This window comes from Antrostomus carolinensis, unplaced genomic scaffold (genome assembly GCF_000700745.2).
Source record: "Antrostomus carolinensis isolate BGI_N321 unplaced genomic scaffold, ASM70074v2 scaffold10844, whole genome shotgun sequence".
NCBI classification, from domain to species: Eukaryota; Metazoa; Chordata; class Aves; order Caprimulgiformes; family Caprimulgidae; genus Antrostomus; species Antrostomus carolinensis.
This window is the reverse complement of record NW_010311416.1, coordinates 26,434-48,385: the sequence shown is the minus strand read 5'-3', so window position 1 is coordinate 48,385 and position 21,952 is coordinate 26,434. Positions and strand designations below refer to the sequence as shown.

At 36.1% G+C, this 21,952-nt stretch overlaps 1 protein-coding gene across 1 annotated transcript in view; it reads left to right on the top strand.

The window, feature by feature from the left end:
- PDE10A (phosphodiesterase 10A) overlaps positions 1-21,952 on the top strand; it is a 36,081-nt gene that overhangs the window by 7,484 nt on the left and 6,645 nt on the right. The window contains exons 6-12 of the mRNA XM_010166732.2: positions 1,207-1,290; positions 4,142-4,292; positions 7,349-7,504; positions 10,730-10,902; positions 12,583-12,694; positions 17,125-17,205; positions 21,242-21,330. Of these exons, the coding sequence (XP_010165034.1) occupies positions 1,207-1,290; positions 4,142-4,292; positions 7,349-7,504; positions 10,730-10,902; positions 12,583-12,694; positions 17,125-17,205; positions 21,242-21,330 (846 nt within the window). The remainder of the gene's footprint in view (positions 1-1,206; positions 1,291-4,141; positions 4,293-7,348; positions 7,505-10,729; positions 10,903-12,582; positions 12,695-17,124; positions 17,206-21,241; positions 21,331-21,952) is intronic.

The window sequence follows — 21,952 nt, the reverse complement described above, 5'->3', positions numbered from 1 at the left end:
ACGTGCCTCTATCTGTATTTTGTCAGTTAGTCCCCATTCAACATTAACACTGGGAATCTTCTGATTTTTTCATTATTGTTTCTGGCCCAGGACAATAAAGTCTACTGTAGTGACCAGGTGCCAAAAATCAAAACTCTGTGATACTGAGTCACAAAAGCTAAGTTGTCTTTGTAAAATTAATCTCCAGAGTTTGCTCACTCCTGTCAGGCACTGAGCACTGTAGCTGTGAGTGAGCAAACCATGCAAGTGTATGCTTAATAGGGGCTGCTTACAGTTAAAGTTCATTACATGCTGAAGTGATTTGCTTGAAAGCCAGAGTATTAGCAGCTTGCAGGATTACACCCTAATAAATACTTATTCTTTGCCATGCAATTTCTTGTGCTTTGTAAGATGATATTATATAACCCACCTCCTCAGCAAAAATGACTTTTACTTGCAAAGATGACAGGTTTCATTCTAAATTATATTAACATCCTTTAGTTTGAGCAATCTGAATACATTTAACCATTTTCCAAGCAATTCAGCTACCTTCAGCTCTCTTGCACCTGCTGTGCTGTTCAGTATGCCACGTACATACAAGCGTTTAGCTGGGTTCAATGGAAGGTAAATAGAAGACTTGCAGCACAGCAGGTGCAGGAAAAGGGGTTAATTAATAATCGAAGGACAAACAGTTCTGCTGAGCAGGTCCCTAATATTAGGCCTAAATGTTGGTAATGGGAAAGGGGAGAAGTCATCATCTAATGAAACATAAAAAATGCAGTATTAAGTGCTTGATTTTTGAAGTTTGGGCTTAATTTCTATTAGCTAGTAAAAGTTGATTTTTTTCCTTCAAAATTAGAGCAAGTCTCTCAGAATTCATGACAGAAATTGTTGAAAAAAAAAAAAATAGGCCTATATATACATATTATTAGAGACAGCATTTTTACAATTCCTGGAGTATTTTTAGGAGTGCCTGTATAGCTCTCATCATCCCTGTAGAACTCAGTGATCTTAAGGGTCTTTTCCAACCTAAATGATTCTGTGATTCTATGAGCATAGGTCCATTCACCTTAGCAGAAATATATTCACTTATCTGTGAAGTCAGTTTTCTGTGTATATTCAAAAACAAGTGAATGCTGTCAGATATACATTACCTAGTTGTTTTCACTTGCTTTTAGTAAGAATGAAAAGGTGTTTGTTCTTACTAAACTGAAATTTTCTTCTTAGATACCACTTTGATATCAGTCCATATGAGGATGTCTGGCCTGCCATTTTTGTCTACATGGTTCACCAGTCCTGTGGGACAGCCTGGTATGAAGTACATGATTTATTGCTTTAATTCTGTTATTTATGTGTTCAGCTATTAGGAAATTTTGAGATTATTATTTTCTAGTTCAAGAACTTACTTTCTTTGGAGTTTATTTACTGTGTCTGGTCTGTACAGGGCTGTAATAAACAGGCTGGATTTCTTGTAGCAGCTTCTTGGTCTTCAGTTAATGAAATTTGGGAACAGCCAGGTAAAAGAACTCATGGTATCATCCAAACAGTTGTCCTTCCAATATATAGAAGTATCGTTGGGTTCTGAGATGAGATTACTTTTCAAACAGAAGATGTTGAAGATATTAAAAGCACTCTTGCCAAAAAAGGAGAAATGGTCCATGAATACCGATTTTTCAGATAGAGAACTGCTGAAATTAATATAGTATATGGTTAAAATAATCCAAGTGTAGATTTTATTTTGCTAAATAAATCAGTTATCAGCATCTTTGTGCATTAATTATGGAAGTGAATGATTTTCAGATGAAACGTTTCATTTATTATCCTTTCTCTCAGTGTCCATTATCATTACCAAGATCAGTAGTCTCTTGGCTAAGTATGTCTTATTGCTGAAAGAAAGGAGCTGCTCTGAATTATGGAAAAAAAATCTACAGGTGGGCAATTGAAAGGGGAACTATCTCCCTGCAAAAAGGAGCAATATTGGGAAACATTTGCTGATGACTGTTTCATCTTAGTAACTGGATGAATCTCCATGTCCTCAAAGCATACAGTCAAACATGAGGGTCTTTCTCATGTCTTCTTCAATACTGGAAACTGGGTGACTCTTCTAAGTGTAGTTAGCTTGTTTCTTTTCCTGAATGAATGACTGAGGATGCAGGACTGGGGTTCAAATTTACAGCAAAGTTCTGTTCTTTTCCCTGTCTGTCTCCCAGTCTCTTTCTTTCAAGGTGTAACTTTGATGGAGAAGAAATGGTTTCTACTTTGCATTTTTCAAATGCATCTCGACTTTCACATAAAAAGATAAAAGAAACAAAAGTGAGGAAAATATTTGAAAAGGACGCTGTTGGGACTGGACTTGTATTTAATTTCTGAAAGAACAAAACTTTTCCACCCTCTGACAAGTATAGCTATTTTAAGGTTAAAATTTGATTTTTAATATATTGAGGAGTAAGATTATTCCTTTAAGTATACACCTATATAATGTATGACTGTCCTGTCCAGGGAGGATTTTGGAGAAAAATCTGTGATACTTGCTATATGTTCCTTGCTCTCATGGAGAAATAATCTTTTACTGCTTTAATCAAGTACACAAAATATATCAGTGGAGGAAGTAATAGTATTCTACGTTGAGGTATCATTGATAATGATTTTCCGTTTGCCTACAACTGTACTGTCCCGTAGTAACCATTGAGTTGACACTGGATGTAGATAGAAGTGACTTTTGTGATATTCTGAATTATGATGTACTATTTTGAAGAGTAGTTCTAACAATTGTTCTAGAGCTGTCTGCCTTAACTCTCTAGAATTAAAAAGGAAACTGTAGAAATTTTGAAGGACAGTATGCCTCCCTTCTTACTGATGTCAGACTAAGGCTAAGAAGAATAATTACCTTGCTCAACACACAAACATAGAAATACATTTTTTAATCTAACTGGTTCCATATAGGTCAGAGACATTCAGCTTTGTTTTCTCAGCCAACTTATACTGCAAAACATTAATACTGCTTCCCTGAGATAACCCAAGAAATTATCAAAATATAGAACTTTAAAAAAAAGTCAAACCACAGTAGCAGGGGGAAAAATTGGGGTAAAGGAAAACTGATCTGTTTATGAGGGGAAAAAGTCAGTGACTTGGGACTCTGGCGTATTTGGTTCAATTCAAGGCTCAAGTGTAATACTCCTTTCTCATCCTGGGCAGCTTGGATTAGGTACTTCAGAAAATTTTGCCTGATACCTAATCTGTGCCTGAATTTCCCATCTGTAGGCAAAAAGTATTCAGCTTTCCTTTCAATGAAACATCGGTAGATAAAGTCTATTAAAGTTTGTGCAGAGCTCTGGTACTACAGAATATGAACTGTCAGAGGTGTTTTTGATGAGCACGTAAGCCAAACATAAAAATGACTTTATTACTGCTTTTTTTTACCTTGGTGAAAATACTCTTGATCATAAATTAATGTTGTTTGTCTATATTAATAGCAAAAATATTTTAAAAATTCTTTAAGAAGTAATCCCGTAAATGCTATCTGTTTGGGGAATTTTCATGGTTGATTGGCAGTTACTTAACAAAATATTATTTGGTGAAAAATGAAGAAACAGTGAAATGTGAATTTCTGCTCATTTGACCAAACTGGAAAAAAAGTATTGGAAAACATAAAATCTTCTTCTTTTCATGATGTCAGTATGGAGCATCTCAACTTCTTTTATTCAAAACAACTTAGGCATTTGACATTTGACTGAAATTTTAATTTAAACAAGGTTATTTCTTCTGTGTCATTTGCTTAAAAATCCCAGTTTTCTGTTTGGATCGCAAGTTATGTTTTCAAATTGTCCTGATACAGAGTTTCATTATTTGGCAGGTTGAATAGATAATGACTTAAAGAAAACACACTTCAAGTTTCTGGGAGCAGGGAAGGTTATCAATTGTGTTGCTTGAGCTGGGTAGCTTGACTTATGTTCTAGAACTTTACAGAGTAAATTAAGAGCATTGTCAGGCATCCACACTCATCTGTCCTTGCCAAAACTTTAATGACTCTTGTAATCAATGAGTCATCCATAAGAAGAGTCAATCCTAGCAAGAAGACTAAAACAAAGAGCATCTTTTCTCCCCTGTTGGTTATTTTTCCCCTTCTTATTTCTTGTCTCTAACCAAATTAATGTCTTCCTAGCTTTGAACTTGAAAAGCTATGCCGATTTACTATGTCTGTAAAGAAGAATTATCGCCGTGTACCCTACCACAACTGGAAGCATGCAGTTACCGTTGCGCATTGCATGTATGCCATACTTCAGAACAACCAGGGGCTTTTCACTGATCTAGAGGTAGGTGAGATGATTTTGTCAGTTACTAGACCTCATCAGAAGTATTAGCCATCGTAGAAGTAAATTTTCTATGCTAGAATTTTGCTGTCAGCTTGGTGTATATAAAGGTCCTGGCAGAGGAACAGGTGTGAGTAGAAAGCTTGAGGAAGAAGAATGATTCAGATTCCGAATCCTAGTGTTTCCTTCACGTTTTTCAGGTCTGCCTACTGAAGAAGCAGTAGCAGATTTGCTCTAAGTCCGTGTCCACATTTTAAAGTTCTCTCTGCCCACTTACAGCCACAGTCCTTATTTAACTGCCAGATCTGTACTGAGGGGAGGAAAACACCCTGGATCTTGAACCCTGTGAAGTCTGGGGGATCCTGAACTAGGAGGGCAAGGGACAGGGGCTTGGTATTGCAGAGACAGTTGACATCCGTGAGTAAAGGAGAAGAGCAGAAAGGATGGAAAGAATACAGCTGTCTAAATGTGCTAATTCCCTGATTAAGTTTTATTATACCCCAGTTTTTCTAGCATATGTGTACATATTTTAAAGATAAATACATAGTGTTTAAAAAAGTCAGGAAAAAATGCTTTTAATATATCACTAACTGGAAAAGTTATAATAATAAAATGGAAGGCTTAGAATGGTTAAATGTTAATATTCTTCTATGAAGACCTGTGACTTGTTTTTTTTCTGAATTATTGTGGATGCAACTGGGTGTGCTGTCTATTATTAATACTACCTGAAACTTACGACTAGGAGAACCTGTTTACAATTGTGTACAACTTTGCCAAATACTAGCTATTTGGGCTATAATTTTCCAAGCTCCGTGACTTCTTCAAGCTAATTTGGGCAAATTTCAGCCAAAATTATTTGTCTCTTTTAAAGAAACATGCTAGGAGAAATCTAGTTTTTGTTCAGTATATAAGACTAAAATAAAATTTTGTGATCTTTCATTTGAAAAGGTCTAGTTTATTCTGCTGTAAAGCAGGGACTTGCAAATTGACACTGAAATAGGAAAGTGGCATTTGCCAGGCATATACTGACAGTTGGCAAAGCTATACAAGTTTGAAAAAAATCAGTATTCCTATAACAACAAAAATCTGTGGATTGCAGCCTCGGGGAATATTTAAAGCTCTGATAACATTCAGTAGAAGCAAAGTAGTAAGCTCCATCTTTTTGGAGATGCAGAGTAAGAAAGACAAGGAGAGCAAAAGAGGCAACTGTTAAGAGAGATGGAAATGGTCTTTGTTCTCTGCCAAACTCCAGCCAGCCTCCACCTGTTTGAATGCCTTATCCCAGTCTGTGTTACAGCTCTTTTTAGCAGTTTCCTTTCTTCATACTGGAGATGAATCCAACCAGAATACGGGAAACTACTGAAGGAAAGTTTGAGGAACTAGGATGGGCTGGTCTCAGGTGAAGGATGATGACATGAACCTCAATAGACTTAGAGATGGGAAGAGAAGTATGAAACACTGTAAAAGGGATTCTGATCTAGAGACAAATAGGTCGAGCAGTTGGAAGTGGTCAAAGAGTTAGGATCCAAGCAGGGACAATGGATACCAGGTCAAGAGCACTGGGATTAGGCATTTTGTAATCCTGAAGGACTGAGACAAGAATTACTTCCTGGGACATGGAGACTGGGACAAGCTAGATAAAGAGAGCCATCTGGTACAAGGGACAAACTGGTCAGAATTGTAAGACTGGAAAAAGCACAGGTTGTAAAGGATGCAACAGGAGAACTAAACTTGTGGGGGAAGGACAGAAAAGTTTATGCCCACTAGATCTAACATGTAGCACAAAGGATTCTGAGACTCATCTTTTTTTTGATGTCAGAAACTGATTTTCAAGTCTATTGGTTACACGTCTTGCCCCTCCTAATGTAATGAAAAGGGGATACCAACTTCCTACAGCTGTTACTGCATGACTTCAAGTAATATAGGTGTGCGTTATGTTCCTAAGGGTTCCACTTCTGCTGAGGATCTGTGTGGACATGTGCTGCTGCATCATCTGTTTTATTATGCTTTTTAAAAAAGTACTTCCCAAGATACAATATTGAAAAGACATCATTAAAAAGAAAAGTGAAGGTCTCAAAATCAGAAATAAAATTAGGGTTGCTACAACCTTAGTTCTGCATGTTGTATTTTTGTGATAAAATTTTTTTGTGACTTCGTTGTTTGCTATTTTCCCACAGGACTATGTCCCTCAGTACAGTATGCAGGTCAGATGTTGCTCACTGCATAGGTGGCTAAACAGTCTTCTTTTTTGGCTTCATTTTATGGCCTTCTCCTTGTTTACTGAGCATTCATTGAAACCAACTATAAGACAGAGCTGTTAAGTCTGTAAAGACATTTTTGTGATACTCCATGCTGACAGTAACTGCTTCACAAATATTAATGAATGTGTTTTCAAAACACACCTGCTGTGTGAAAAACTTTTGCAAATGTTCACGTATTTTGTGTGTTGAGAGAGAGATTTCAGGGACTCAATTTCTTCAAGCTATTAAGAGGTAATTAAGTAAAAAAACCTGTTGCCATCTTTGTTTGCCATTGCTGTTATCCAGCATTTCTGTGGCTCACATTAGTGACTTCCTAGGAAACGTTTCACCTAGGAGGCTTGGTCAGTGTCTTTGACGAGTGTTGCAGAGGCAGGTCTGGTATCAGACTTTGGTGCAACTGCCTTGACCAAGAGATCATACATCTTCTCTATTTCCTCTCCCTCAATAACTGCACTTTTGATTTTTTAAACAAACATGGTAAGGATTCAGTGGATGACCAGACTATCTGTTTAAAACTCAGATTTCTTCCTGAAACAGGATCCCTCCAATAATATATGATTGTGCAACAATGGTTTTTAAATTCATAATACATAAAATGTTTGAATTACAAATGGACCGAGAAGTTTAATTCAGCATGTCGTCACTTTAGTCTTTCTCACAATTTTAAGGATGTTTCTTGATGTACTTTTTGAAGGCAATGTAATCGTAGTGAAATGTGTACAGTATTTTGGGAAGAGAGTGACATCTAGGGGCAGGAAATGCATCTTACTTTTCACGTTTATCTCATTTTTTTTGTAGCGAAAAGGTCTTTTAGTTGCATGCCTGTGTCATGACCTGGATCACAGAGGTTACAGCAACAGCTATCTTCAGAAATTTGATCACCCTTTAGCTGCTCTCTATTCCACATCAACAATGGAACAGCACCACTTTTCACAGACTGTGTCCATCCTGCAGGTAGGATTATTGAAATTGTATCTTCCGTGCAGTAGAGTCCAGTGGTGGAAATAGGAGTCACATATTACGCAGTAGATTTTCTGAAGCATGTTCAATTTAATTTCTGGATTGTAGTGCTCATTTAGAAGCGCGGAAGATTTATTACAGCAAGACAAGTTCCACAATTAGCAACCTAAGCATTCAATATTAGGGCAAAACATAGCTTTCCCCAAATCTTGGTGTTATAAAAAATACTGTGTATTTGAAGGTCTTTGCTTCTGGCCCTTACTTGGGAGCTTTTAGCTTCTGGGTCAATGAAGGTTTTTCATGTGACCATATGTAATAGGAACTTTGAAAATGAAAAATCAGTTTCTCACTTACATAGATATTTCTGGCATAATGTGTTTCAACAAAGTCTTCAGCCATCCTGAAATTCTGAATAAAAACTCAAGTACTGGAAAAAGTTTGCATGAGAAGCTTGAAAACCTGCTGTAATAAATTCTGTAAACATGAAATGTGTGGCATGAAGGAGGGAATGTTAATTTTGCACGCATGGAAAGTTTAAACTTGTGTCATTATGTTATCATCTGCATTTTCGTTATTCAGCAATTTTAAATAAAAAAAAATCTGAGTAAGGTAATATTCTTTGAAAGAGATTTCCTAATATGAGGTAATGTGTCTGTATGTTTAATGAAGGGAAAACTACAAGAAAGCATGCAGATACGTTTTGGGAAATCCAAGTGTGCTGCTGACACACAGCTGTTTTCTCATCAGTGAAAATTTCTTTCATGCTCAATTAGAAGAGTGAGAACTCTCACTTGTGAAACCACTGCCAGTCCATAACATACTTGTGCTCACTGGTTTTAGTTTACCATGCACACGCTCAATGCACAGCCTTGCCATGCTACTGTGCCACTAATTCATTATTAACTTTTCTTTCTTTCTGGTCTTTCAGGGGGAAGATACTTATTTTCATAAATACCTAATCACCTTTTAGGAAAAATAAATATTCTGTATTGTATTCAGAAGCACATCTTGTGATTATGGTTTTAGGTATCATATACATTTCATCAGAGAATGGAAACTTTATCTCTGAATGCTCCTCCATGTGGGAGGGTGTAATTGAATCCTTCAGGGGTGGTATGGAGTTAGATTTTTAGTATTCATTCTTCATATGAGTTTGTGCACAGTGAGCAAATTCCTCAGTCATTAACACTTCGCTGTCCCACTGTGGCTACCTGAAGCAAACTTCAGTCATTCTTCAAAGAATGTTTTGCTTTTTTCCTGCATAAATGTTGTCATCAGTGAAAGTCCCATTTGCCAAGAAGGAAGGGAACCCTTTTGCTTTCCTGCTACCTCCTAGCCTTGGCCGTCAGTGTGGGTGAGAAAAGGGAGATTGATCAGAGCTGTAGAGTGGGTTCAGACATTTGCTGCTCAAGTGCCCATGGATGGTGATTAGCAGCAAAGGCAGATTAGAGCAGCCTTTTGGACTTGCTGCTTTTTGTTTGAATAAAAATGCCTTACTGAATTCCTGGACTGTTACAAAAAAAAAGCCAACCAACCCACCAAACCCTTTAGGGTTTATTTCAGTGAGTTTTAATTTTATGTTAGTAACCTGCACTACTTTTCACTCTTTGAGACTTTATAGCTGCCTTGCTTATCTACCTGCAGTTCTAGTGTGCACCTTTCTTACGGATACAGAGGATTCTCTTCAGTAGCTTTAGCTCAGCAAGGAAAGAATAAAATCTTAGGAGCTGTACTTCGTATGTACTGCTCAAAAGCCTGAGTGACATGTTCAGAAATGGCAGTTTCTGTCAGTACTTAACAGAATCACTTCTTTTCTAGTAGTATGAACAGAAGCTGTCACAGTGTTCTTTCTGATAGTGCAGCTTCTAAAGCCTAAAGAATAGAATCTAGAATAATTAAATATTAGGACAAAGATCCTGTTCTTGTGCTTTAAGCAACAAGTGTGGGGAGGAAAGGGTCCTCAAAAACCTAAATCATGAAAACTAGTAGTAACTTCCTGCTCCCAAAGTGTTGATGATTGGCTAAAATGTTCTGAACTTTTTTTAAATATCATGTTCTATGACTTAGGAATCTGTCAAAGCAGCATTGAGACATAGACAGATTGTATTTTCTGTTCATTATTCACAATAAATCTACTTGTCCAAGTAAAAATGTTGGAAAATGACGTTTGCGTTCCGGATGGTGAGAGAAACCAAGCCTATTTGTACCACAGAGGATTTATTTTGAACAAATTATGTAAATGCTTGGCAAAACTCAGGGAGACTTTTTATGAACTTCAGCCCAAATGCCAATTAAATGTCAAAACACATCTGTATTTGATCTATTTTAATAATATTTTATATTTGTGAATGTGCACACCTTGACATGGCTGGCTCATTCTTTCTTATTTTTGTCTGTTTCCTCTCAACAGTATGAAGGCTTTTGACAAGTTGTTTTCCAAATCTTAGAGACAGGGAATAGTGTTGACTTTTCAAAATGTGATATAGCTTCATGAGTGATCACAGTACATGGATATTGTCAGTTAAATGTGCAATAGTATGTAGTGGAAATTTAAAAAGGATGCCAGTGGCATGTTGCCAGATCCTCCATAGTAGAAACCATTGTCTTTGGTTTACGAGTCAGTTTATGGTTGAACAAAGCAACTTTTTCCCCTAAATGTTCATCTACATTAAAATACTGTAATTAATTTCATAGAGAAAATTGCATCAGTAAGTGCAGCAATTTAAGACACATTTCATTTGGAACACTGTGAAAACCAAATTATTTTACTACTTCAATGTGGTTACTTCCTTATCCATATTATGTGTTATGCAGTATCAAAATTGTACTTTGGAGTGAATCAGACACTCAATTTACTAACTTGGCAGTGCAGTACTCTGGATCAGGATCGAATCACAAGTTCCCCAGCTATACTGTCTGGAAGTGCTATGTCTGTAGTGATTATAAATCAGAGAAGAAAAAGCTAGCATTTTTCTCTATGAATACCTTTAGGCTTCAGAAGGAGTAGTCCTAAAACCAAATCCATGACTTAGTAATAGGTGTCATGACAGTATTTAAAAAAGAAAGAGAAAAATGGGAATTTCAGGCTGTCAGCATTTGAATTTGCAACAAATTTGTCATTGGGCTGTAAAACCGTTGTAACCTGTCTGGTGAAGTAAGGACTGAAGTCGTCTCAGAATTAGAGCTTTTGCTTTTTATTGGTTTTTTACTTTTTCATAGCTGGAAGGGCACAATGTCTTCTCCAATCTGAGCTCCAGCGAATATGAGCAAGTACTTGAGATCATCCGGAAAGCCATCATCGCCACAGACCTTGCCCTGTATTTTGGAAATAGAAAACAACTTGAAGAGCTGCATCAGACGGGAGCATTAAACCTTAAGAACCAAGCACACAGGTAAAGCAGCAAACCAGTATTAGTTCACTATGGTATTAGTCCCACATTAATTGCAAGCTTTTATATGTGTGTGTGTGCATATATATATATATATATATATAAAATTCTGTGTACACAGTAATTTTATTACATATGAGATTTCTAAGACCAGCTGTGTGTAAAATTCCAAGTATGTAACAGTAATTTCCATTCTTATATATTTGCATGTCACTGCCTTTGGATGTCATTTGCACAGTTCAGTGACAGATCATCTGCAGAGGAAAGTTAGTGCACAGGCAGTTAGGTGGTGGGGAAAAAAGTATAGTGCAATAATTACTTATTTTTATGTCAACATACATTTTCTGTAAAAAATTCTGTTTAGATCTCAACCTTTGTGAATTAAGATAGCTCTCAGTTTAAAAAATATATTCATATTCAGTTTTTAAAAGCTTATTTCCCAGCATGGAACTGAAGCTTATCAGACTTGAATAAACCTCAACATCTTAAAAAGACAAAGATATAGTAGCTTTTGATAATCTCAGAATGAAATTTACCAGAAATCTTGAATTTAAATAGGATCACAACTACTTGGTGTCTGATTTAATATTATGTTGGGTTTTTTATCTTACCTACCCTCAGAGAATTTACAGTGCAGTGCCACGCACCTGAAGATAGGATATGAGTTTGTAATGTGGCTAAAGAGTCCAAGACTTCTAGTTGGTATCTGTATGTGCAATGGAATGCTAAATTTAGCCCTTATGTGGCTGATGAATCCTTTTTATTAACTCAGGGGTACTGAACTTTGCCATTTATCTATTGATCATATTGTGTATTTTTGTATTTTCCCTGGTATATTTGTTTGTTGATACAGTTTGAATGACTACTGTCACATTGGCATGCAAGTTAGCAAGTTGTGTCCTTTTTTTGTGGAATAGGCCTTATTAAAAAAGATGCAGGTGTCGTTAAGTGTCATCTTAAATTCTCCATTGATTGGAAAACACATGAATCCATTAATTAATTTGCCAGTTTTCTTTATAAAACTTAGATGCATAAACCATAGGTTTGAGCGGTAGACGAGTGCTGGAAAACCGTTTAAATAAGATTTTTTTGTGTGTGCCTTATTGTAGTAATGTTTATAATCCTATTGATGCTGTTCAGTTATTCTGTGAGCAGATTCATCATTGTATAGGACAGAGTTACGTGTAGGATTCTTTTTCTGGCAGTTAGAATTCATTCTGATAAAGCAATGACAGAGTATCTTTAGACTCAGAACTAGTTTTTCCTCTCTTTGGAGCATGTGTTCCTTACTTTTTAGAGAACTGAAAGAAATGCAGCAACAGAGTATGCCATCTTTCTTTTTATAGACTTGTACTGTATTTTCACAATATTAAGGAGGGACATGTGAGTGTTTTAACAGCTAGGCATTCTTGTGTACTTTTCTGTGAATGTGATTGTGCAGAGGATGGTCCATGGACTCTGGTTGAAAACAGTGCAGGGAATACTAGAGGGAATATAATATATAATTTGCGTGATACCTTACCAATGAATCATAAACAATTGAGGAAGGAACAAGCAAGGTGGGTTAAATTTTGTAGTACATATACTTTACTGCTGATTGAACTGAGGAAGGGCGCATAAAACCTATGCAGTGTGATCATTAATTATTTACCAAACTTACAATTTGATATTATTTTATTTTAGAGATAGAGTGATTGGTCTGATGATGACAGCTTGTGACTTGTGTTCTGTAACAAAGTTGTGGTCAGTTACCAGACTGACGGCCAATGATATATATGCGGAGTTCTGGGCTGAGGTATGTATGTTTCTTTTGTTTACTCTCTCTATAACTGGAAGTATCCAGGAAGAAAAAAAAAAAAAAAAAAAAAAGTATTTTTCAATCAATATCTTGGCGTGATTGTTTTAAAGAGTGTTCATTGCTGCATGCACGTGTTTTGTTGTTTACTCTGAAGAGCTGAGTTAGCTTCCTGCTTTTCAGGCAGTCTTTTTTCTCTCTGTTAAAGATGAATTTAGAAAGTATGTCCTAACATAAAGTGACCAAGCAACAGAACACAGAAGAAAATCTATAAGGTTTTTTGAGTCACTAACTGTAGTTTTGTGAAGGATCTATTTGTATTCTAGAAATCCAAAATACAAGGCTAGCTTCCAGGTCAGCTGCCTTGAAACACACTTATAAAGCTGTAGTATGAATCCAGGAAATGCTAAGCAAATATTACAAACTTTAAAATTGTTCTCATCTGACCAGTTGACTCTTCTTTGTGAGCCAGGTCAACAACTGGGACTGAGAGAGAGCTGATTTTTTAATATACTGGAAGTTACTCCACAGATAAGATGTACTGAGAACTGAAACAGTGTATTGAGCTGTGCTAATGATACTCATAAATAAAGATGCAATCTCTCACATGTCTTACATTGAGGAGTAAATGTTGCAATCGTTTAATTTCTAAAATGGAAGAGACTACTTCAGCAGTAAGGAATAAATTCTGAGGGTGTTGCACAGAGTTGAATTATGTGATTTTTAGAAGATATGCTGTATTTTCAGAACTACTGTTGCACATAAGTACCATAAAGTGTTGTTCTCTGTTATGTGCCCTGTGAAAGTGTGCAGAATTCAGTGGGCTTATTTCTGTTTTACACAGGGGTAAAATGGAAATCAGGCCCACATTGTTGATGTAGCATGCATATAGTGTGGAGATCATTGTCCTGCTTGTTGCACGTTCACTATGAAATTCAAGATGTGCATGGCTTGTGGGGTGTTTTTTATATTCACATGTTCTTGTTCTCTTAATTATGAACAGCTCAGACTACAATAAAATATTTGAAAAACACAGAGTATATAAGCTTGAAGATCTAGTTTAGTGCTTACTTTCTGAAATGTCAGCACTGGAAAGTGAGTGTTCTTATGAGTGATAAAATGGAGGTATAATGTTGATGTGCCTCACTGATTACATACTCAACTTTTTGGTTACAAGTAAAAGGCTTTTTAATGCAAATGTTGTGAGCTTAGTGGAGAAGGAAGGATCAAACTGATTTTTCCTACTCAACAATAGTAAAGATGGAGTTATGGACACAATTGAGCATGCCCACAATTGAACATGACCTGTTTTGTAATCCAAGGATGAGTTAATAAAGGCGAATCTTGTTATATTGCTACTTCATGGAGCTAATGTAAATTAGAAGTTATTTACAAAAATTGAATTCTGTAACTGGTGTTTTACTGAATCCTCTTTAAGAAGAGGTTAATTGATACGTGGTGGAAGTTGGGTATTTTGTGATCCATTCAGGATGGCTGACAAATCCAGCCACAGGTCTAAACACTTCTGGAGATTGGAAAGCTGGAGACAGATTTAGAGAAAATCCTGGGAAAGCTAAACCAATACAAAGTTTAGATTATGTTTCACTATAGAAATTGTTACTTAATTGGGAAAAAAGTTAAACTCTAGGAAAGTGTATTTGACTAGATTGAATGATTATGTTGCAGTTCTAAAAGTAGGATAGAATGTTGCTTCTAATTACTACTTGAATTCATAATATGTTGAATGATTTAATCAGAGGATTTTAATCTTATTTTTTCTTTGTGTAATCATTAACTAAAACAATAACTGCAGAAGAGGTTGCAGCAGTTTTGTGATATGTCACAGTGGTCTTTCTTCATTGAACAAAGCCCAGTGTAGCTAATGTTTTCAGCTAAGATCTACCTTGATATCACACAGCATGAAGCTTTCCCACAGTGCTACAACTTAAGCAAAATAATACGTTTGCTGATCAATTATATAGTATTGCAAGCTTGTATAAGATTTGTCTGCTGTGATTTTTTTTGTGAGATATGAGACACTAGGCAGCTGTTAAACACTTTCTGCAGTATTTTAAGAGACTTGTCAGCCACTTATTATAGCCATACTACAAATATGATACAAACTTCTTTTCTTAGATTTTCAGCTTTAACTTTCCAATCATGATCATAACCATGAGGATAAAAGCAGTATTTTTTTACAACAGTGTATCATGAATGTGTTTGCACATATTGAACACAAGAAAACACTTGTTTCTAGCACGTGCGTTCCATCTACACATAATAGTTTTTTACTGTGAGGGTGGTCAACCAGTGTCACAGGTTGCCCAGAGAAGTTGTGGAGTCCTCAACATTGGAGACTGTTATAACCTGATTGCATACAGTCCCGTATCACCTGCTCTAGCTGATTCTGCTGGGGTAGGTGTGTGGGATGGATTGGACGATCAATCCCAAGAGGTCCCTTCCAACCCAAACCATTCTGTGATTCTGTGATACCTTTTTATTTCCAGGTGAAATGGTGAACATAAATCTAAGCTTTGTTCAGTTTTGGCATAATCAGTCAGAGGCTGGACAGCTTCCTCAAAGCTCTGACTTCAGGTGTTTCTCAGGCACTTGACAATATGTTAATCAAAGAACTTAAAATCATATGATGCTAAATTTTTTAGTGTTGAAGTTCTTATCATTGAGACTATGGTAGCTGCACACAGATTGTACACAATCAATCAGTTGCAATACTTAAAGCAAATGGAAAAAAAATAAATATTATATACTGGGGGCACATAAAACCAAAATTTGCTTACGGCTCCTAAATAACAACCCACTGAATTTCTGTGCTTGGAATTGTTACAGGCATCTTTTTATCAGCTGAGGAAGGAGGCCTTTCCTTTTGTTTCTTTCAAAAGTAAAATGTCTAACAGAGACTAGATTTGCTGATTCTAGCCTCTCTAACTACTTGATGAAAGAAATATGTGATATGAGAGAACGGTACAGACACTAATTCAAAAATAGCTTCCTGATTCCATCTCTTGTTGGCTAATTGAGCAGAATCATAGTAGGCAGGTGATACTGAGAACAAATATGCAAGAGAGAATTGACTTCCAGAAGGCCCCATTTTTTTTGCATTCAAGGTAGTTGCAAGACAGTCAAACAGAAAGATGCTCTGCTCAGTCCAGACTCAATTTATTATATTATAAGCTTCTCTTTGAGTAAAGGTGCCAAAATCCTCTCTTGAAAGGGAACATTGGCACTTGAAACATGGCTTGAGAAAATCTTATGAGAAAGATGTAATAAATTGTCTTCCGGAGATGCCTTCACTAACTGTAGCAGAAACATAGAACACTGATTTAGGCAATGTCCAAACCTTTCAGACAGCTAAATCTATATAGGCTGGATCTCACATTAAAGGACATAGATAAGCAAATATTGTATGAGCAGTTATCCTGCATAAACTTTCTCCCTAACTAAGGTGTATTCGGTCTGGCTGGGATGGAGTTAACTTTCCCATTAGCAGCCCTCATAGTGCTGGCACTGGCTCTACTGGACACAGGGGAAAGTTCTTGCATCTTCTCACAGAAGTCACCCCTGTAGCTCTCCTGCTACCAAAACCTCACCATGCAAACCCAATACATAAGGTTAGCAGCTTGAAGATCACACTGAATTTGGAATCTCGGACATGAGCAGCAGCTGGAAGCAGCCCTTTCTATGGCTGTAGTTGCCTTTATAACCTCAAGATTAAACAGCTGTGGTGTTTTGACAGTACAGTTGAGGCATAAGACTTGGAAAACTTGGAAAATGTTTTTTGGCTGCTCTGCTGGTAATGGTTGACATGTAAGGAGTCAGTTTTCTCTTGTACCTTACCTATATCTGGTGTTTGGATATACTGCATCTTTCCCAGTATTCCTCTTTTGAATGTAGAGGGATAACATGCTTAAAGAAAAGAAGGCTGTTTGACAGGCAGCTTCTTTAAAGTAGCATGGTCAAAAAGACTGGATTATTGACAAAGACGACATGTTGCAAATTCATCTGTTTTACTGACCTTTTCCTTGGATGGAAGAGTTCTGCTGGTATCACAGTGCTTTAAGCAGGTAATATTTTGAAAGATAAGACTAACTATGAATAGAACAGAATAAAATGAACTGATTTATTTATGTTATTCTTCCAGTTGCTTTTTATTATGGAGATGACCTTGAAAACAAGGAAAATATGTGTACATTGACTCAAAAACTTTCAGGATCTGATATTTACATTATCATTTAGGTGAATGTATAAAATGAGCCCCTCATTAGGCAGTTCTCTAAGATTGCCTTAGACGAGTACCACACATTATTTTAAATTCTGGATTTTTAGATTGATTTACAGTAGAAGATAGAAATTAGTTCAGATCTCAGTAGTCTTGATTTTTGTTTTCCTAATATCTCTCGGCTTTTCCCCAGGGTGATGAAATGAAGAAAACAGGTATTCAGCCTATTCCTATGATGGACAGAGACAAGAAAGATGAAGTCCCTCAGGGTCAGGTATGAACTCTCTCTGTAAAATGATAAATGTTTTATAGTGTTAATAAAACATGTATGTAAAAACCACTTTATATATTACTGAATATTTCATTTGACGTTAGTTTATGTGGGCTGCTGAATTTTATGTTCTACATGCAAAATGGTTAATTTTTTTAAGTAGCAGTAGAAAACTTGCTTTCAAAGACATGACTTAAATGACAATGTGCACTTTGTTGTTGTCACCTGTTCCGTTCTTTGTACGTGTAAGTCCAGCTAAACCACAATCATCTACAACTTTGAGAAGTGTCAATAACACTTTCTGAAGTTAGTGGTTGCTTCAGCCCTTACCTGTAAGGTTTCACTGTTCTATTTTGAATACATATTGAACTTCATCACCTGTTCCTGGTTAAAATATCCAGGTTCAGATTTAAAAATATTTGTAATTTTAGACCAATGCTTCTTCATTAGTTTTTTAAATAACTATAAATAATGCTTTTTGTCATTCCTAAAAAAAAAAAAAAAAGATAATAATGTGAAGAGTTTCTTGAGGGTAAGCAGTAAAAAATGTGTTTCTAAGAGCCTCAACTGTCCGTTTTCCAAAGTCTTTAGGTACTGATTTTTCTGTGCACAAATGCGCAGAAATGACTGCTTTTTCATGCTTTCCTTAAAGAAAATTAGTATTTTGTAAACATAAATTTGGGGAAAAAGAAAGGTCTTTGCACTAACTTTTGGGTAAACAAAAAAGGTAGCTTGTCCTGTGATTATCTGAGCAGAAAAAAAGAAATTTAAATTGTCCATTGTCCGTTCATATACATATATGTGTCTAAAGGTTTTGTTGGGTTCTTTTTTTTCATTTCAGTGGCCTCTGATGCTTTAATTGTTAGTAGTTAGCACTCACAAAGCATTTAATGAACTCTGAAATTAACAGTAATATTTAAAATAAACTAGAAATTACAAAGTATCACAAAATCACTGTAGATTAATTACTTGCTAAGCAAGACTATGGAAATCTTTATATTCTGACACTTTATATGCTCTCATATTTTAGCATAAAAACTGATACTCTTATTATAGTAAGGAATTAGCAGTTAATTTACTAAATTTGTATGTTTAGTATAAGCCTAAAATGAGAAGAAACAGTTTTCTGCATTTGGTTTATTTTTCCTATATTAGTTATCTTTGAATATCTTGAAAAGTACACAGCATTATAGTATGTAATCTTAGCATTTGTGGAAGATTTGTTAATGAGGTGAAAGCACAGATCTAACAAATACACTATTTTTTTTTCTCTTTAAAATGCAATAAATATTGTTCCAGGTACTGTCTTCATCGGGTTCTTTTTTTACTTTGTGCTCCGTTTCATGCTTCTTAATAGTATAACAGTAAAATATTAAGCACAATAGGACATGAAAAGCCATCTTCAGTAGTATAGTTGTAGCTGCTGTATCTTACAACAACATTACAGCAAAATGTGAGATTTAGGACATATATAATTCTGTGAAAGTAACCATTCCTATGTTTACGTAGAGACTGAAGAATTCAGTAAAGCATTACTATTCATTTCCTTGGGCTCTAACAAAAAGCATTAATTAATTAATTAAATGAATTAAAAAAGCATTTTATGTGGATTTTAATTGAAGCATTAATACCTTATTTAATTGACAATGATGTTTAGGAAATGAGGATTTGTATAAACATGTAATCTCTGAAAAAACCTACTTCTGCCTCAAGTACTCAGCTGGGATGGGAATAGCTTGTACTTAGCTCTTCCTCTCACTTAAGCGGCTGGATCAGTTGGTCTCTGTTGTGCTTTACGCCATTTGCAGCAGTTAATTTACTAAATTTGTATGTTTAGTATCAGTTGGTCTCTGTTGTGCTTTATGCCGTTTGCAGCACAACTCACATAAGGTCTCAGAGTTTGGTGTCTTCCTGTTGTAGAACCTGCACTGCAGATTTGTTCCTGACTCAGCAGGGATCCTGTCACCCTCTTTTCTGGCCATCCTTTTGGAACCCATGAAGAAAATAGAAATGCCAAAACTAAGCAACGACCTGAAAGCCCTTTTGATAAAGAAGTCAAGCCAGCCTGAGTAATGAAGGGAGGAAGGGAGAAGGAACAGTTCATGTGCTTCAGCCATTCAAAGCTTATCCCAGAAATACAGTTTACAGGTTGAAAATAAAAGGTTTATCATCATTATCATCATTAAAGATACAGCTCTTAAAGCTAGCAGTATATTTGGGATGTACAGTTTGAAGAGATGGGAACAATTTATTTCGGAAACAAAAGATATTCTCTTGTTCCTCCTTTTAATGCATCGTAGGATATAAGTACATTGCCTTTCCTGCAGTGACTTCAATAGATTGCTCATATCTGAGTGAACTCCAGGCTTTCTGTCTAGCCACAGCAACATAAAAATCAGTCAGGAATAATTTATTTGGATAACCTAAACCTTTTACAAAAGGGATTTGTGTGAGGTTGCTCTGGTCAGAAATGGTGACTTTTGCAAAGGAATGTTTTTAGCTTGGCTTGGCTTCATTCAGAACCTAAATCCATTGAGCCTTTTAGGGTTTTTCTTCCTTGATTGATGTTCATTTTAACTTAAAAGCTTTCAAGACCTTAAAGGACACATTTTATTTTAAATATCAGGATTCCAAAGAGACAGTTGTTTGGAATATATTGCAGATGAACTTAGTTTGGTTAAAATACTTTATGTTTTGCAATGGCAACAGATTTCTGATTGAGCCAGAAAGCATACAGTGTGACTGTACCTAAGGTCCCATTTTTATTTTCAATAGCTATGAGTAATCTGCTATTTTCCAGTGAAATAAAATATTCACTGTTAAAAACAAACAAACAAGAAAGAAAGGCACAGGAAAAAACACCTAGGAAGAAAACAATGTACTATGCAGAATAGCAAACTTTGTGGATGAGCAGACGTCACAGCTGTGTGCAACCTTGCCTTCTCACTAGCTTCAGTTTCTATCAGTCACATCATGATTACTTCAACTCAGAGTGTTGAGTTATCAGGTCAGAAAATACATCTTTTTTTAAAGTACAGAATGGACTTGGTTACATAGCAGTATGTGAGGAATCTCTGTATCGATGTAGGTGAGGTCAGGAGTTGCTTTTCACTTTCTGAATAAGGGCCAATGCTGAGACTGTTAAAAAGAGACTTATCAAAAGATTTGGTCACAGTACGATACATGGCTTTTCACTGAAAGGCATTTAAAAACTCTGCCCAAAGAAAGGGATCATAGTGCACTACTGTAGCTATCATGAGAGTCTGGGATAACTTAGTGATATAATGGATCAGTATTTAACCTGTCATTCTTGCTAATACATAAGTAGCATTTTCTAAAAATTCCTTCGTTTCATGACAGTTCAGCTGTGACATGGTAGCTGTCAGAGACCCCTAAGCCTGTGTGAATCAGATATAATTAAAAAGGTGTTCATTTGATGTTCTCTAAATAGATTTGTATTATAATGGTAGAAATATGTCACTGAACTGCATACAGGAAAAGAAATTGCAAACTAATTATTGATCACAGCACACACTTTTTAGAAACTTTGCAAAGGTACAAAGCCCTCAGCATCTCAAGTAAATTGAGCTATGGCATACATGCTCTGGAGGACATCAAAATAATCCAGAATCTGACTGTATTTTGGCAATGCTGCACAACTTTCCGTTTAAAAAAAAAATTAAAATGACAAGAATAATGTTTGCAGAAATAGCTCTGCCATCTGCACCTACTTCCTGCCACTAGTGACACCAAAAAGCCAGACATATCCTAAGCAAATCAGTTGAATCAATTGAATAATAAAAGGTCCAGTAGAAAATCCTATCTGAAGCAGCCATATTAGTCATAAAAGAGAGGCACGTAAGCAACTTGTAATTGCCAGAGACTTCATTATTTAGTGCTTCATTTTAAAGTAGTAAGAAGTACTAACATGAGTAGTAATTAAGTTATTAGTCAACAGCTTTAGGCTAGTTGGCTGTTAACTTTCAGTGTTGTAGTTTGACAACATTTAACTATTTTTTTTCATTGTTGTTTTTCATAGATTGGGTTCTACAATGCTGTAGCCATCCCATGTTACACCACACTTGCACAGATCTTTCCTCCAACTGGGCCACTACTCCGAGCATGCAGGTGAGTAAGTGTTCAAGTTTTTGCATAGCATGTAGCTTGGTTTAATAAAATGCAAACATGCATTGCAAATTTGTCTGGAAATACAGACTTTTAATTTTAGAACTTGCATGTAGATAAACAGGGATATATATCTCGCATTAATCTATGCAGAAACCCAGAGGCAATAACAACTGACTGGGACTACCCAATGGAGATCTGCAGACACAGCTGATTAAATTGTATTTGATGCCAAAAGCATTTAGAGAGAAACAGGTTCAGTGCTTATATATCCCTATCTAGGCTGGTTCAATGCAATTTTCTTCTCTGTCCTTTTTACTTCAGCATGGTTCTCACAACTATGGTGGGCTAGAATTCTGTTTCATTAAAAAAATGTGGGTTTGGCATGTGGCTTTATTTTCATGTCAGAACATTTTTATTAAAAGCAGAAAAAGAAAGATCCCCAGAATATTCAGTAGTTGGGAGCATAAGAATAGTACCACTGAGATGTGAGAGAGGCAAATGGAACTTTGTCCTATCAGTCGGTTGGGATGTAGATTGGGATCTTCTGGACGAGAGTCAAGGGTCCTTAACCAATTAACTGCTTCTACCCTGGAATGATGGTGGATCTCTTTGTAGGTAGTTA